Raw genomic sequence first — 18,209 nt, 5'->3', positions numbered from 1 at the left:
CGAACGACCTCGACGTGTTTCATGAATTTGGTTTTATCATGAATCATCTGAAAGTAGCGGGAAGGTTCTGTCAAATATTCCGTCTTGGGTAAACACGGTCGTTGTGCCATTTAACATCACTTTGGCAAACGATCGCCTGCCTTCGTTTTTCTCGATGTGGTCTAAAGTGATGCCTTCTTGTTCATAGTATTTCTCTTTGAATTGTATTTGGTCTTCGGGAGTTTGACACCAGGACGGATAGCCGCTGGCTTCTTGCTTCAGTTTCAAAAAGGCATCCACGTAGTCGGCGAAAATGCCTTTCTGCGTGGGGTCACCCTTGTGGTATTGTTGTGTCTTGGGAAAGTGGCAAATTTCGTACACTTCTAACAGTTGGTATCCCATGTCCAGAGCTTTGAACAATTCTACGCTGACCCAGGTTCCCGTCAAGCCCCGTTCTTCCTGGGTGTGCTGGCAAGACTGGTCTTGGTTGCACGTTTCGGCACAAGTACGGCACAAAGGAAACATCAGTTTGCCTTGGCAATGGTGAGGTAACACGGGATGGTACAAATCCGTGGGCGGCAAAACTTTACACTTGATCAGACCTTCGTATTGTCGAATGTTCTTCAGGTCGATGTGTTCCGTGAACAATTGTGGGTGCCCTACAGGAAAGCGAAAATATTTGCACACGTATGGATACAGCGAACACACGTCCAAGTATTTGATTTCTTCTCCTTTCTCTTCGTCGGCTTGGTACAGGAAATAGGTGGCATTGGTCCTTCCTCCGTACAAACTATCCCTCGGGTTCAGCGGGTCCATGAACTGGTAACTTTCCACGAGGCGTTTAAACTAAGGATCAGTTTTCAAACGGTGATTGTACTCGTGTTCCCACATTTCCACCACTTGGTATCCTTCCTGTTATAATTTTAGGCGCCGAAGACAAGTGTCCTGGTACAAGTCTTCCATGGTTCGTTGTAAAAACTGATTTTTAGTGCCACGGTCAGGGTAACAGACGGGACATCCGTGAAATAAGCAACCGTTAAACTCGTACACGATCTTGGGGTTTTCTAAGTCCCAGCCATCGACCGAATACGTTCCGATGGTCTTTTCACCCCTCCGTTGCGGGCATGCTGAATCCACTTGTCTTCCTTGTCGCACAAGTAATGTAACGAGCGTAGGGCTTTGACCGAGTATTGACGTTTGACATAGTGGGTCGTTTGAGGACTGATGACAGCTAAGGTGTTTTCTGGCATGAATCGTTGTCGATACACTAAGGAACACGCTTTGGCAATGGTGCAAGCTTCTTTCAAAGGATCGACTCCTCCGTGTTCCATGAACAGTTCTCGAAATTTTCCACAGCAACGCCGTAAAATGTCCACGTCGGAACGACAATACTTTAGCATTTCTTCCTGAAAGTCGAAAGGGTCCGAGGCGTGAGCCTGGTACCAAGCGTAGAAAGCTTCTCGTTGTTCGGTACGCATGTTGTCGGGGTCGTAAGAGTGAGCCTCAGGTAAATGGGGTAGAACGGCGTGTTGATTGGCTTCCGTATTGAAAAAGTGTGGAAAGTACCCTTTAGCCATTTCTGTCATTCCAAACGTTTTAGGCATTCGACTCAAAGGCATGGCCAAGTAACTCATCGAATCCTTAAACTGTACTTGTCCTACTTACATGAAAATGATTTTGGCTCCGTTCAAAGTCACTTTAGGACGCTCGGTGCCTTGTTCCGTATAGTATCTGAGAAGAAACTGTCCATCGTATCCGGAGAAATTGTGAGCCATCACCGTGGCATGACGATGACAATCTCCGTAACGTTCGATGTCCTCTTGGCTCCACGTCTTGTCGACGGGGTCTAAGACCCATTGGGCAAAATCGGCTAACGTCTTCGGTACCCGAAAGATTTTTTCACGCCCTCCAGGAATCTTTCTGCAGTGAGGGCAATGACTGAAGATAGGTTCTTGAATGCACTTCTCGCACGCTCGATGAGCCACGCAGAAATTAGGAATGTGAATGCCGGTCTCTTGCATGCATTCGAAATCGAAAAAGATGAAATTGCCTTTCTTCTTGTGACCGTCCTCTTTCTCTGGTGGAGGTTGGTATTTTTGCACGTAGCATTGGTGTTCCAAGTCCAGGATGTGTTGACAAATGTGACATTTTTTTTTCCCTCGACATACGTGTGCCTTGGCAGTATTGGTACATAGGCCTTGTCCACACGTAGGGCACAATCTCAGGAGTTGACAAGCACACTTCTGCTGTGAACCTTGCGTCTTCAGATGTTGTTGGTAACAGGTAGGGCTGACAAACGTGCGCAGACAAGTTGAACAAGGCACTGGTCCTTCGCTCAGACAGGGTGGAGAGGCCAAACATCCTGAGCATTTCAATCCGCAATGTTTGTGTTGCTCTCGATTATTATAACTATGGTCACATTTCTCACAGTAATAACCGTATCCCAAATATCCAGTGATACAGGCAATGGTATCGAAATGGTCATCGTGATAATAGACATGAATGTATTTTCCGTCCTTAAAGTCTTGGCCTCGAAACAACAGAGGTCCGCGCACTTCTTGAGGGTGCACTTTCAAGGTGTAGCGTGGAGCTAGGACATCTTGCAATTTTTGCATCTCAGGAATGCCACAGGGTGTGTCTTTGGATAGGCCAGCATGTTGCAACAGGAGTTCTGCTTCGTTTCGTTGTTTGGCTCGGTCCGATTGTTGAATAGTTTTCCAGGCTCTTTTCCATTCTGTCGTGTCGTTCTTGTTGGCATAGGTTCGTCCCACCACGATGGCTCGGGCTAAACACATCTGGTTTTGAGAGTTGTGAATTTGGACGAGGCTACGCTTAATGCTGCGAAGCTCGTTCACCAATAACATCCTTTTGCGTCCGGTCCCTTGAGGAGGAGAGACGTGGGTCATGTCCAGTGTGGCTTTTCCATCGGTGATGTCAAACTGATCATTAGATTGTTGCACGTGTTGAATCTTGTCCATGACTTTGGAAGCGGTTAATTCTGCAGGGGTGCTAAACTGGATCCAAACAGCGGATTTCAAACCGTCGTGTTGTATGGAAAGTCTCAAACGATCGTCTTCTTTGGGTTGACATTGTCGCTTGAGTGTGGTGAGCAAAGAATCCCACACCCCAGTGATGAACCCTTCTGCTTTCTCTGACGGTACTTCAGCCTTGAAATCTTTAAACTTCACCGTGTATTTGTGAGCCGTGGTTCTAAATTTTCTAGAGGAGCGCTTTTCCGTCTCTCGAATGGAATAGTATTTTTCAGGGTTGACAAAGGGTGGTGAACTTGGTTTAGAGGGTTCGGATTCTGGTTCACTCATGTCCTCTTCAAAATCACTGGCATGAATTTGTGCCAAGACTTCAGCTCTGGTATGAGGTGATAGATCACGTTTCTGCCTCTTACTTTCTTCTTCTTCTTTCTTCTCGAATGAATAGGATCGTTTCATCTTGAGTGCAAAACGTCAAATGACTCAAGTTTAAACACCATGGACTAATTTATAGTGATGGCAGAGCAGCGTATATAAAAGTGTGTCTGTCTTGTCCTTTCACTATTCATTTCACTCTCTAACCGAGCACAACGATGGAAGAGACTAGCCAAATCGAACGTTTCATCAGAGCTTTGTGAGGGGTCATTAGAAAATTCTCTTCAGACCAGCCCACGGACTACTCTCCTTCCTTTCGAGATAAAAGTCAGGATACTTGCTATATCTGTCAGAAGAAAGGGCATTGGTCTTCAGAGTGTCCAGACCGTCAAAAAAGAAAAAAAGGGGCTAGAAAAGACAGAAGTCAAGATACCTGTTATTATTGTCAAGAAAAAGCCCATTAGTCTGCAGATTGCCCAAAAAAAAGAAACAAGAGGAGTCAGAAGAAAAGAGGGATTCTTCAGAAGAAGAGAGGGATTTTTCAGAGGAAGAAAGCAGACAGGTGAAGAAAAAGAAACAGGAGAAGAAAAGAAGAAGGGAAGAAAGCGAGGAGGAAGAAGAGGAAAAGAGTGTGACGGTGAAAAAATTTAAAAAACAGAGAGACTAAACAAGGAGATAGAAGAAGTGTATAAACTTTTTAAAGTGATCTGTTGTGAATTGTGAATTGGATGGTAACTATGGGTAAAAGAATAAATTAAGTATATAAGGTAAGTGTCTTTGTGTTTTGATTTTAAAACAAGAACGTACACTCTCGCACTCATATACAGGTACTATAGGGGTAAAATGGGTTGTTTTGTTTGAATTATTGGCAATTGAAATTGTATTTCTTTTCGAGAAATGTGGGTGTCCCTGAAAAGGGCCTTTCTTTTGGTGTAGGGGTGAGTTTAAGCAATCAACTTTAACTGCCTTAAGCCTTTGCCACGGCCGAGGCCAACTTCTGATAATGATGATTGGGTTGAAATCACTAAGGGTGGTACGGTAGGCTTAGTCACAGGGTTGGCGTGTTTAGCTCGGGAAGGTCGTATTCTCTTCGGTCGTGATAAAGAAGTCTGATACATTTGTTTCAGACTTCTTAACTCCGCTAAAATGTCTAACAGTACCGTGACCGTTTGATTTTCACCCTCTTGTTTCTTTGCTGCTACTTCTTGTTGTTGTTGTTGTTGTTGTTTTCTTACCTCTTCTTGCTGCTGTTGCTGTAGGAGAAAAGCTTGTTCCGCTTCCTTTTGTCGTTGTATAAATTTCTCCAATTCTTCTTTCTGTCTTTGTCTAAAATTCTCCACTTGCGGTAATGAAGAAGGTAACGAAGGTTCCGGAACAAATTCTTGCGAGGTAAGAAAATCCACAAAATCCCAATTCACCTCTTCTGAAAGTAAGTCCGGGTTCCCTTGGGTGGTCTCCACTGCTGGTGCACCCCAATGGATCGTTTTCTGAGTTTCCGTCATGTTGAATCACTGTCGCATAGATTGACTGCACACAGGCGCTAGCGAATCTATATAGACCACGTGACGTCACAGACTGCTCTCTTCGGATTGGATGCGGGCTGACTGAATTTTGTAACGCGTGTTCGGATTGGTGAATGAACTCAATCCGTTTCAATCCTTCCTCTACCTATAAATAAGCGCAGTTCACTGCATTGATTCACCTGTTCTCGTCGCCTCACGATGTGGACCACAGTTGAATCATCCACCCTTGTGTCTTCAATGATGTTTAGGACGGACATGCTCATGTATGTCCGGTCCAAGTGGACTGTTGTTGATAGGACAGATACTAGTCTATGGATGAGAAGAGTTTACATAGAAAGACAAGGATGTCTCAAGAGGGTACTTGTGTATGGACCTGCAGTTAGAAGGAGTTTAAGAAGAAGAAGAAGATGTGACAGATGCCATCTATGTTAATATTAATATTAACATAAACCCAAAGGCCCTTTTCAGGGCCACCCACATTTCTCGAAAAGAGAATGACTTTCCATTGCCTACCCCTTTTTATAAAAATTTTTAAAAAAAAAAAAAAAATCCCATGTTCAATTTATCTTGACGCTATACAGTCCCACCCTGTTTAAATTCCTTTGACGCTATACAGTCCCCTATTCCCATGTTCAATTCCCCTTGACGCTCAACAGTCCCACGATTTTTCTAGATGTTAATTTCCCTTGACGCTATATGTTCCCAGGGGGTGTTTTTAATGCTAAGTCCCATTGACGCTATAGTATCCCTATTCACTACTGTTGTAAATATCTCAAATCGCGCAGCACTGAACACAGACAGGCTGTACACGCCAGTGACTGTTGCGGTATATTTGATAGTTTTATTTTGCTGCGACCAGGTTGCAAATCCCGATTATACCGTGTATACGATGTTTGTGATATGCCCAGGAGTTATTCCGGCTGGAATTTTAATCAAACTGGTTTTATTAACGATCTCAGGAATCCCCGCTACGATGTCTTGCTGTGTTCGCTTGATCGTGTCGATGTTCGTCTTGATATCAACGAGATTTATGTCAACGGAGTGCGGACTGCCGAAGAATTCTTCTGCGGTTCTTTGATGGTTTCTGCGAAATCTTGCAAAAGCGCCCACGTGAACGTCATACTCGGCCCGCAGCGTGGATCATTTACCATCTACGGTGTCGACGTATTTTTTTGTTGCTGCGTCTTCGTCGAATGTTGGATCTCTTAAAACTACTATTTTATTCCCGTTCATGCTTAGTTCACCCGTCATTGTCTCGCCGGTGTTTCTCACACGATTAGCAACGCTTCTTGCAATTTCATCTCTAATTGTTGTAAACGATATACTTGAATCTTTGATTCTACCACCGTCAGTAAACACAGGAATATTATCCGTAACTGCACCGAGTACTCGTCGAACTATATCATTCCATCTGATGTTGCTCGTTTTTAGTTTACCATATCGATCCTGAAAAATAACAACCTCATTTGGATCAACTCCAGCAAGATTCATGATATCAGCCAGTTCATCTTTAGTTGCGTACTTCGACAGCTCAACATCGCCGGATTTTCTCTTAACTCGGGAAGATCTTTTTCCGTAAATATCAATCATTATATAAGATCCAAGATCTATTTAAAACGCTTTACGCGCAACGAATCGGTTGCTTGTATAATCATGCACAACTTTATGTGGCGGTTTGGATGATTTTGATATAGCGTCGAGTACATTAATTACTTCACGGCCGCATATTGGCGGATCTGTCATTGTTTGTGTGGGTAGCGTTGAATATCAAACTTTACAACCAGAGGTTCTTGCGTGAAGTGGTGCGACATACTTGATAAATGCAACAGGTGGAGCTAACCCGTACGAATCAAAATAAACGATTCCACGTGGATCAACCGCGTATGATACCCAATGAGTACCAGGTCCGGAACGTTCGTCGAGATTAATAATACCTGTTTCGAGTTTGTTTGATTTTTTTGGTAATTGATCTCGCATAAAAACACCTCTAAAGGCTTTTATTTTTAATTTTTTATCAGCATCAAGTAAATCAAAATTTCATGCTGGAACATCTAACGTGGAAGCCTTAGACCTTTTCCCCAGCGAGATCCCGGTAATCTTAGACCGCGTCCCTTTTTTTGTATCCATTTCCTGTTGCTTTCTTTAGAGCCATTCCAGCAGCTGTTCCAACAGCACCTAACGCGGCTGTTTTTGCTACGGCTGGAGCGGCAGCAGCTATTAACGCTGGAATAGCCGCGAGAAGTGGAAATATACCACCCGTTTTAACCATGTCCTTGATGGCGCTCGGAGAAAGACGTAATTGAACTACAGTTTTTGATTCTAGGGCTTTATTGAAATGTTTAATCTGATTATTTGTCAACGATAATTTGTTTGGACCACCACCCATCTGATCTCGTTTTAGTGATATTTTAGTTCCGCATTTGCTGGTGGTTTTTGATTGAAGTTTTTTGACCTGACCGGGAGTCAGAGTAACATTAACATGTCTATACGACATTTTTATATAAATAATATTTTTCTGAATAATTAAAGATTTTCCACTGGTGCATCAACGACTCTCATTCGACCACTACCACCTTCAAGTAACATGGCTTTATCGCTGAGTATGACCGCGACTGCTCTATAATTAGCACCACCTGTATTCAATGTTGCTTTAAGATGTACATCAACGACAGATTGTTTTGATAGATCAAGATGTTCCAGTGAAAAATAATAAATCGGATACAAAGTTCTGAAATCATATTGTAATATTTGCAATCCAGTATCAACATTTTGATCACGTCCCATGAATGACATTAAACGATGATATGCACGTCCTATACGATTCTGTTCATAATTTAGTTGTATATTTTCTGTTGGTTCTTGTTGTCCGTTTATCCGTAAAGAAATATCTGTGATACCTAGTTTATCAAATATCATATGAGAGTGAACTTGTGAGCCTAATCGATTAGTTTCCTGAAACGCAACAAAAATATGTCGCGGTGCAGAAACACCCTGTTGTGATGCTATATGCCATGTGAACTGACCGTTAACGTTAGTTTGCATACTATCTGTGCTTGTTGTTAACCATGACAACAAGGATTTACCACCAGTGTCCATGAAAGAAATTAATTTTTGTTCTACTGCGATCGTTGGAGTCATTACCGGCATCCACAGCGAAAGTTTAGACAATATTACTTTACCAGCATCACCAACAGGTCTCCACAGAGCATCGTTATCATCACCTTTTCGCACAAGAACAACCGTGTGTCTAGCTCCAAAAATAACCTTTCTAAAATTTCTACAAAATCCAAAAATATGCGATAGTGGAATTGCACATGAAAATCTTCTATTGTCTCCTAGTAACATATTTTTAAGTGCTGCAAATCCCAAGTTGAAATTTTCGCTAGAACCATGAACGACTGGCCACACATCAGCATCAGCGTTATTGGCAAAATTTCTTGGTAGTCTTATATTATACGGATCGCTTTCAGGGTGACTGGAGTTTTCTTTCACAAACATCATTGTAGGACCTGCTGATCTTGTATAATCATCAGAATATCTTGCTAATCCTATTATTGTTGTAGCAACGTCTACATCTTTCTGAATCGATTCAATATTTGTTCCATCGATCATATAAGTGGCGCTATCAAACAACGCCATAATCCCATTGTTGACAAAACCAACTTTTACTGCACCTCCGTAATTAGTATCATCCGTTTTTATAACTGTACCTTCTTCCTCAAGAAAAGCCTCAGCGGGTAAAAAGTATCTACTTGTATCATGAACTTGTAGTTCAATTCTTCCACGTTGATCTGGTATTCGTGCCTCATAAGAATAAAACTGATAATCACGTACCGATTCATCTTTAAGGACAGGTGCCTCCGTATCAAATGCTTCATCGGATTCACGTTTAAACATTTTATTATAATTATTTTCGTCTAACACGAAAACCGTGTTTGGAAACTCCACTTCCTGATATCATGCTTGAAATATTATTTCCTAATTCACTGAGTCTTTGATCTATCAAATTTGATGTTATATTTCTTTCTGCCTCTTTAGATAATTCCGCTAGATTTTGATTTGCAGCCTGATTTATTATTTTACTTACGTCTGCGGGCATAATTTCAGTACTTGCCAGTTTCACTGGTGGTTGTTGTTTTCGTCGCAATAATCGTGCTAGTCTTTCTTTGATTGCCGAGAACGCCTTACCAGCAACATTGACAATTGCTCCAGGAGCTTTTTCACGAACAATATAGATAGCTTTCATCGATATTTGTTTTGCAATAGGTGCTGCTTTTGGGGCTATCCTTGTGAATAATCCCCGCACAACATCACCAAGTCCATCTCCGTAAGTAGCTCTGTAGATTGGTAATCGTGTGTTCACCGCTCTGACCTGTACAGGTTTACGATGATTATTATGTATGATCATCTTTTTTAATTTACCATTTATTTAACAACTAGTCATCAACAAGTTCATCGATAAGTTCTCGGTAAACTCCGATATCCATGATACCGCCTTGAAATAATCGCCGACAAATATCAGCTGCTTCATTAATTATTTCTGGTGAATTATTTCCGGCACGTTTACCTCCTATGAGAACTTCTAACCGTGACACGTCATTGAGGACATTATCAGGACAAACAAAATTATTTCCTTCTGATGTAGTCAGGAACAAACTTCCTACAGCGCTTGGAGGATCATCGTCAGGATCTCTTTCTTTACCCAGTGAACGTAATTTCTCCTGTTGTTTAGTTTCTATATCTCTAAATATTTCTTCTTCTTGTTTCCATTTTTCTTCTGATTTTCGCTTCATTTCCTTTGCCATCTGCTTCCCTTTCTCTCTAGATGGTTTTAACATCAATTGCTGTTGTTCTATTTGTTGTAAAGGTGGAGGAAGTTTCTGCTGGGCGAGTTGTTCTTGTTTTAGTTGATTCAGTCTCTCTCTATAAAGTCTTTTTACTTCTTCATTAATAATTTCATGTTCTTGACCTCTAGCTTGTTTTTTGTTGCAATATACGCGATATATATATATATATATATATATATATATATATATATATATATATATATATATATATATTAATAAGATTATCATCATTTACTTTTTCATAATGGGGTTTTAAAATACTAGATTTATTAAATAGTATATTTAATATTGCTTCGGGTAATTGTTCTTCTTTAGCATTTCTAATTTCTTCAACAACCCCTTTCCTAAATTTCGCAATCAATTCTACGTTTTTTTCTACTAGTTCGGGTTCAGGTGTATGTTCTTTTTGCACGTCGGCGACTTCAGTATGAAGTTTTCCAATACTTTCAAGTATTTCCTCACCAACAGGTGGAGGTTGAGCCGCAGCTATTTCCCTGGCTATGCCAGGTGGAAGATCTCGTAAAATCTTCTTTGTCTGTTTAGTTCTTCTTGCTATTTTTTCAGTTTGTTCTGCTGTTTGTTTTGATACCGGAAGAAGATCTTCTTTGATGACAGCTGTAACCTTTTCAGTAGCTGCAGTGACGGGTTTAAACAGTTTTTGTTTCTTCTTCGTACTCAACTTGTGCTTCTTGCTGCGCTTGTAGATTTTTTCTAAATGAATCTCTGACAGGAAGAAATTTTTTAATTGCTTCTAATCGTTCTCGTGCTATTCTTGCAGTATGAAATTCTGGATATACCATTATTTTTAATATAACAATTTTTTAATTGATATTAGCAGAAGGAGTGTAAATTTAATTAAACAGATATCATTCATATAATGAACAATTGTGCGTGGCTGCGTCAAGGAACCACTAACAAATGCAACAAAAGGTGTCGTGGAGAATATTGTAAAAAACATAATTACCTTATAAAGAAAAATCCTCATGCTGGTTCACGAAGTTGTGTTAGATGTAACAACGGCGTTAGAGGATTATATCAGATTTGCAAAAATTGCGGTGGAGATCGATACAGAAGTTTGATGATATATTACAGAAAAAGAAAGAACATAAATCCAAAAATAGAAAAACCACCATCAGAACTTGAATATTACTTGAAGAACAAAACAAAAGATTCCCATGATTCAGATGAAGATTCCCAGGATTCAGATGATGATTCCCAGGATTACTGAGCAGCAGAGAGGGTTCGTCTACAATTCTGTTTGGGACAAACAATAATTGTAGACGTGGTATTGACCTCTATGAAGGGTCACTATTTTTTTTGGTCTAAACACAAGGGTGACCATTCCCTTAAGTGGTCTGTTCACCCTCTCTGCTGCTTAAGTATAAGAAATATTGTGTAAAACGTTTATTATCATTTTGGGGAAGAGTTCGCGTATGAATTTTAATATAATACGATCGTGGCGTAGCTTCTGATATTTAACAATATCGCCAGGTTCTTGAAGTGTTATGCCAAAATAAACATTATCAGAAATGTTACTTATTATTGGTCCGTGAGTAATGTCAGTAAGTCGTCCTTGTGATTGTCTTCAATCAATTCTGTATACAATCATTGCTCAAACAATAGCCAACATGTATTTCTTCTTTAACTGCATACACAACCAAGCATCAGACAATGCGGTGGTTGATAAAAAGATTGCCACAATTTAATAAACATCAAAAAACGAAAGCCGCCAACATGTGTGCTGGGCTTGGCGGTGTTACTAGACGCAATCAGCTGACTAGTAAAAATAGTCCGCTTTATTAGCTAGAAATTGAAAGGGTATGAAATTGTACATGCGTTCAGCTTTACAAATTTTTATTTATGAAAGTGATTCGTGGCCATTGCGGGCCTACTGCACTTAGTTATTGGGTTTTACATGTATATGGGGTTTACTTATGAACTCGTTATTAATTTCCTATTTTTTTTATAAAAAAATATTTTACCGTAATGGAAACGCAAGTTCACAAACGCAATTCGTTCTCTGCACTTTGCGCAACAAACAAATTATTATCACTTTGGGGAAGAGATCGTGTATGAATTCGAGTACAATGCGATATAGAATACGATTGCAGCGTTGTTCCTGAAATTTTAAATAATGTACGTGTATTTTTCTCGTACCCGGGAAAATACTTTTTTTTTTTGAAGTACAAGAAATGGTGTGCAAAACGTTTATTATCATTTTGTGAAGAGTTCGTGTGTGAGTTCAAATATAATACGATCGTGGCTTGGCTTCTGATATTTAACAATTTCACCAGGTTCTTGAAGTGTTATGCCAAAATAAACATTATCGGATATGTTACTTATTACTGGTCCATAAGTAAAGTCAGTAAGTCGTCCTTGTGATTGTCTTCAATCAATCCTGTATACAATCATTGCTCAAACAATAGCCAACATGTATTTCTTCTTTAACTGCATACACAACCAAGCATCAGACAATGCGGTGGTTGATAAAAAGATTGCCACAATTTAATAAACATCAAAAAACGAAAGCCGCCAACATGTTTGCTGGGCTTGGCGGTGTTATTAGACGCAATCAGTTGACTAGTAAAAAATAGTCCGCTTTATTTGCTGGAAATTGAAAGGGTATGAAATTGTACATGCGTTCAGCTTTAAAAAATTTTCTTTATGAAAGTGGCTCGCGGCCATTACAGGCCTACTGCACTTAGTTATTGGGTTTTACATGTGTGTGGGGTTTACTTATGAACTCGTTATTAATTTCCTATTTTTTTATATAAAAAATATTTTACTGTTATGGAAACGAAAGTTCACAAACGCAATTCGTTCTCTGCACTTTGCGCAACAAACAAATTATTATCATTTTGGGGAAGAGATCGTGTATGAATTCCAGTACATTGCGATATAGAATACGATTGTAGCGTTGTTCCTGAAATTTTAAATAATGTACGTGCATTTTTCTCGTACCCGAGAAAATACCTTTTTTTTTTAAAGTACAAGAAATAGTGTGTAAAACGTTTATCATCATTTTGGGAAGAGTTCGAGTATGAATTCGAATACAATACGATCGTGGCTTGGCTTCTGAAATTTAACAATTTCACCAGGTTCTTAAAGTGTTATACCAAAATAAATATTTTCGGAAGTGTTGTTCGTTACTGATCCATGAGTAAAGCCAGTAAGTCGTTGTTATTAGACGCAATCAGTTGACTAGTAAAAAATGTCCGCTTTATTAGCTGGAAAGATATAGAAAAGAAAACTTACTATACTTAGATGGGAGATTTGACAAAGAAATACTATATTACATAACTGACTATTTGTAGACACAATGAAAGCCTGTGGCCAGATTATAGTGATATGGAAATAAATAAAAACAATTATTTAAAAAAATATTAAAAAAATAAAAAAATTCAATTTTTTTAATTGCAATCGCAATTTAAATTTTAAACATTTAACAAGTAAATATAAAAATCTCCCAGTCATATAATTTCCTAAAACTAAATATTTGTAGAAATATCCCACACATAAATTGTTATTATGACTCAAATCTTCCAGTCATCTAACTTCCTAAACATAAAGATTTTTCTTTTCTTTTCTTTTCTATTTTTTTCTTCATCATTCTCTCATTCTTAATGGGTATAGGAAATGAGAAAAACAGGGAGGGACAGGGACCCCTAATGGGGGAAGTACGAGATAATGAAGTCACGGGGCTACGTCACCTGGCGCTACGCGAAGTGAACAGGCCCGTGAAAGAGTTTTGGAAATATCCCCAGGTGGGAAACTCAGGCGTACAACACAAAGAAATAACTACTCGTATATACTCTCGACCTAATTCACTCTGTCTCTGTTACACAGCTCCCGTACTGTTTATCTATCCCCATTTAGCGGGAAATAAATATAAAAATTACCTTTTGGTTCTTTTTGGGAACATAATGTTAAATAAATAAAGACGGACTAACTCGAGCACGGAGAAATACAGTAAATAAAGAAAGTGTGGACCCATGCTCGAGCCAAACCAACTTAATCATATTAATTTAAGCGAAGAACGACACAGACCAACACACACATAAAAGAATAGCTTCTTTTTTCTTTCAAAACCAATAGTCCACCGTTTCTTCGCCAAATTCCAAATTTGAAATAAATATAACCATTATTAAAATATAAGATTGTAAGACAACTGGGATAAAATTTGAAATAACTGGCTATCCCTACAAAGAAAACTATATATAGCACACATCGACATAGCAATATACAAATAGCAAACACGGGATATAGGTGACCTCTAGCCAAGGTCAGCTAGAAAATCAGGAATGGGACTTCGAGTAAGGTGATATAAACCAACTCAGAGAACCACCCTGTAGAAAACACTTGGAAATCCAACAAATACCCCGTCAAAAATTATCTTAAAATAAATTTTTGATCGGAACTCTTTTATTAAAAAAAAAAAACATACAACACACCTGGGGGAAAACACATACATATAAACACTTTCCTTTTTTTAAGGGGGGGGGGGCATCTGTCTGGTGCCCCCCTCCCAAAAAAAAAAAGAAATTGAAAGGGTATGAAATTGTACATGCGTTCAGCTTTAATTTTTTTAAAATAAAAGTTACTCGTGATCATTGCAGGCCTACTGCACTTAGTTCTCGGGTTTTACATGGGTATGGTGTTTGTTTATGAACTCGTTATTAATTTCCTATTTTTTTACTAAAAATATTTTACCGTTATGGGAAAGCTAGTTCACAAACACAAGTCGTTCTCTACACTTTGCGCAATGATTAGTATAGTAGTTTTCATACGTTTCTTTCTTTATTCACACAATCTGAAGTAAAAGTTATCTGCACGCTGAAAGCATGTATTGATTGGTAATTATTTTTGTTGTAGTCGTTCAAACGAATAGGCGTACAAGCGTTAATTATTGGAAATTTGCAATGGATAAATGTACACGGAAACGCATATGAGAAAACTTTAGCAGTATGAAATTTGTACTGACAACGTGCATAGACCATGGAACGTAATGAACCGTACACATGCTTCGTCTTTCTTAACCTAATTTTGCTGTTATTTTTTCCTATTGAATTCAGACACATAATGATGTGTGAACATTTTTTTAAATCGTTTACATATGTATGCAATTTTTGCAATGGAATTACGTATTTTATGGATTAATTTCAAGCCCCGACGGTACGATATCAGACGGCAAGTAAACGGTGTTGATGCTCTGTTCATGCTATATATTAGACGCTGAATTCAGACACAGTGGTCTGGGAAAAATATTGAATATTGTAAGTCTGTGTGCCATTTTTCAATGGAATTACATGCATTATAGATGAACTGAATGCCACGACGGCACGATCGTAAACGGTGTTGATACCTTTTTCATCATATACATTAGACATGAATACATTGAGTTGTTCTCTGAAAAAAGTAAATTACTATAAAACCCGCATTAACGCGACCCCGATATTAACGCGATACAATTTTGTGGACCCCAATTATCGCGTTATAGCGGGGTTCCACTGTATGTATGTATGTATGTATGTATGTATGTATGTATTTACGTGTATGTAAGTATGTATGAATGTATGTGCATGTATGAATGTATGAATATATAGATGCATATGCGTATGTATTTATGAATGTGTGTGTACCTAATATATATATATATATATATATATATATATATATATATATATATATATATATATATATATATATATATATATATTAGGATGTAATAATGTTTTTGTTTAACTACGACAGTTGGTTTCAACAAAACAACACACACACAAGTTCCATTCAATATGTTGGTGCAGTTTAAATATTTAAGTACAACCCAATTGCCGGTTATACAGCCCTTTGAAAATTGACATGTACATACGAGTATAAAATGTATTAGGTCAGTATATACATTTTGTCACTGATGGAGCACTGTAGTTTCGTTACATTTATATAACAAGGACGTTCAAGAATGCCTATCATGTCAAGTGTTTTTGCTGCAATGAATCCATATCGAAATTTATTAGACCTATTACCTTAAATGTGGCAACAAAGAACGTTTTATTATGTAAAACAGTGATTCTCAAACTGTGTGCCGCGGCACACTAGTGTGCCGCGAGAGATTTGCAGGTGTGCCGTGGGAGTTTTGAAAAATATTTAAAATTGCTAGCGTTTTGAAACCTTGAACATATCGAAACATTAAATGGTAAATCAATGTCGCAAAAGTTAAAAAAGTAACATATATAGAAACGAAAACTCTGTCAGTCTGTCATTCATTGGTTTCTTTTGTAACGCGAGACTTGTGCGAGATCTCGAGAGAACTCGATCACTCTAATTATAATAACAGTGTAATAATAAATACATGCAGCCCATTATACAGGTGTGCCGTGAAATTATTTAAATCTTTTTGGTGCGCCGCAAGACAAAAAAGTTTGAGAAACACTGATGTAAAATCTGTCATCAGACAACTCAAGGTCATGGCAGTCCTATTACCTTTAATGTGGCAAACAAGGATCCTCTAGAATGTCTATTTTGTAAAGTCTCTATAATCAAATAAATAAAGCTCGAACGTAAAAGCTTTTCAAAAACAATGAAATATGATTGACTGAAAAGACTACCTGAAATATTTAGATATATAGTTCAAGTTTGTCTATTCAAACGTATCGCAAAAGTAAAAAGAACCGCATGATATGTCTGTCCTGTAACTATACCCTTATAATGACACATACATTTAAATTTAAACTAGTGGCTTAAATGAAAAGTTTAAATTTAAAACTAGTAATCTGACCGATCCGATTGCCTAGGTGGTTAGAACATCCACCTCGGATGCAGGAGGTTGCGGGTTCGAAACCCGGCCTAGTCATACCAAAGACTAATAAAAATGGTACTAACAGTTGTCTTACTAGGCGCTCAGTGTTAAGAGGTTAGTGTTAGGATTGGTCGGGCTGGTGTCAGGATAATGTGACTGGGTTGGATATCATGCTACATGTCTGCGGCATGATGCCCCAGTGCTAGACATCACTATAAAAGGCAGGCAGAAGGAAGGACAACACGACATCATAATGTGCGCTAGACCAGCAAGTTGTTCTCCACCTTTTTTTGTGTTTGAGTGGCGGCTGCCAGTCAAAAAAAAAAAAAAAAAAAGGCGGAGAACAACTGGCTGGTCTACATGTGCACAATCAGAACTGGATTTTAGGCATATTTTAAGACGCTGTGAATGAATGATTTACTCACATATTTCAACACTTTCGTCCTTTGTAAAGCCCAACATGACAGAATGAACGTGGGTCTTATTGCTTTCCAACACGTGTCTTGGAAAATCTTCGAGAATCTCGTTGTCGATTGCAATCGGAAATGACATCAACATATAGCCTGGTCGCTTAAAAAATAATTAGCATTTATCACTGATGCAAAAGAGGCAAATATAACGCAATACTAATTTATGCGCATCTCCATCGAAATCAACAGACGGCAAGCTCGATTCAAAAACATGTGTGGCTTCCAAAATATTGATTTGAAAGTTTACATCTTGACAATAAAGTTTTTCAGGATTTTAAATAATCCTAATATGTCTAGGGACCAAGAAATTGGAATTAAAGTAGCAACATGATTAAATAATCAACACAGGGAATACTCGAAAAATAAAGGATCGAAACGAGCAAACACAAGAGTGACAACACATGGGGCTGCCAAACATAGAGCCAATGCAATATGTGTCTGTTGTGTCTGCGTGTATTTGTATGTATCAGAGAGAGAGAGACTTACAGTATACATTTCACGAACAAGTAAAACGTCGGACTTTAAACTCTTCAAGCATTTCTTGATTTCTGCAATATTGTCACGTTGACATCTCAAATTCTGAATGTATCTTTTAACTGGTTCCTTATATTTATTCTGTAGATGATTGGTCATGGCTCCCCAGTAGGACAGTGGCCCTCCGCTCATCATAACAGCGTGTCGATATAGACCTAAAGACAGGAATATAGAGACATTTACCTGTATACCTGCAACTTGTAAGGATTCCAGTATAACAATTATTAGTTGCTACTTATAGGCCACCAACCTTTGTGGGTTGGGATGTTAAATATACGTGTTGCACATCCATAAATATTCCTTCAGATATGACGTCAATATTAAAGACACAGCAATATCTTCACAAATAACACTATTTCATTTATAGATTCTTTAGAATTTACTAGGTCAGCCAGGCTTGAATATTTCACAGCGAGGCTGGTATTTCGGTACGATTTATGATACAAGTCTAAATTAGACTGTTAAAGACATATGCAAATGGTAAACATATTTAAATCTATTTTGAAATGCTTCTTGCCAAATAAATCAAAATGAAGACTTAGATTACTGATGCACCTATATTAAAACAAGTGAGAACAAAAATGGACAGACACTCTACTGGTTGAGACAGAATTTACAGTAATTCAAGATGATACGACCATTACTTAGTTTTATCTGCAGAATGTTGAAACCAACTTTGATATTTTTTCTGCAAATAT

General features: G+C 38.5%; 1 protein-coding gene across 2 annotated transcripts in view; it reads right to left on the bottom strand.

The window, feature by feature from the left end:
• The window catches only part of LOC149807936 (neuroligin-4, X-linked-like), a 145,977-nt gene that overhangs the window by 53,094 nt on the left and 74,674 nt on the right, over positions 1-18,209 (bottom strand). For both annotated transcript variants that reach the window (XM_089972132.1, XM_089972123.1), the window contains exons 5-6: positions 17,464-17,666; positions 16,933-17,077 (exon numbers count right to left, since the gene is read on the bottom strand). In XM_089972132.1, coding sequence (XP_089828258.1) covers positions 16,933-17,077; positions 17,464-17,666 — 348 coding nt within the window. The remainder of the gene's footprint in view (positions 1-16,932; positions 17,078-17,463; positions 17,667-18,209) is intronic.

Source organism: Sinohyriopsis cumingii, chromosome 1 (genome assembly GCF_028554795.1).
Source record: "Sinohyriopsis cumingii isolate HCF-2022 chromosome 1, ASM2855479v2, whole genome shotgun sequence".
Classification (NCBI taxonomy): Eukaryota; Metazoa; Mollusca; class Bivalvia; order Unionida; family Unionidae; genus Sinohyriopsis; species Sinohyriopsis cumingii.
This window is presented reverse-complemented; position numbering and strand designations above follow the sequence as displayed.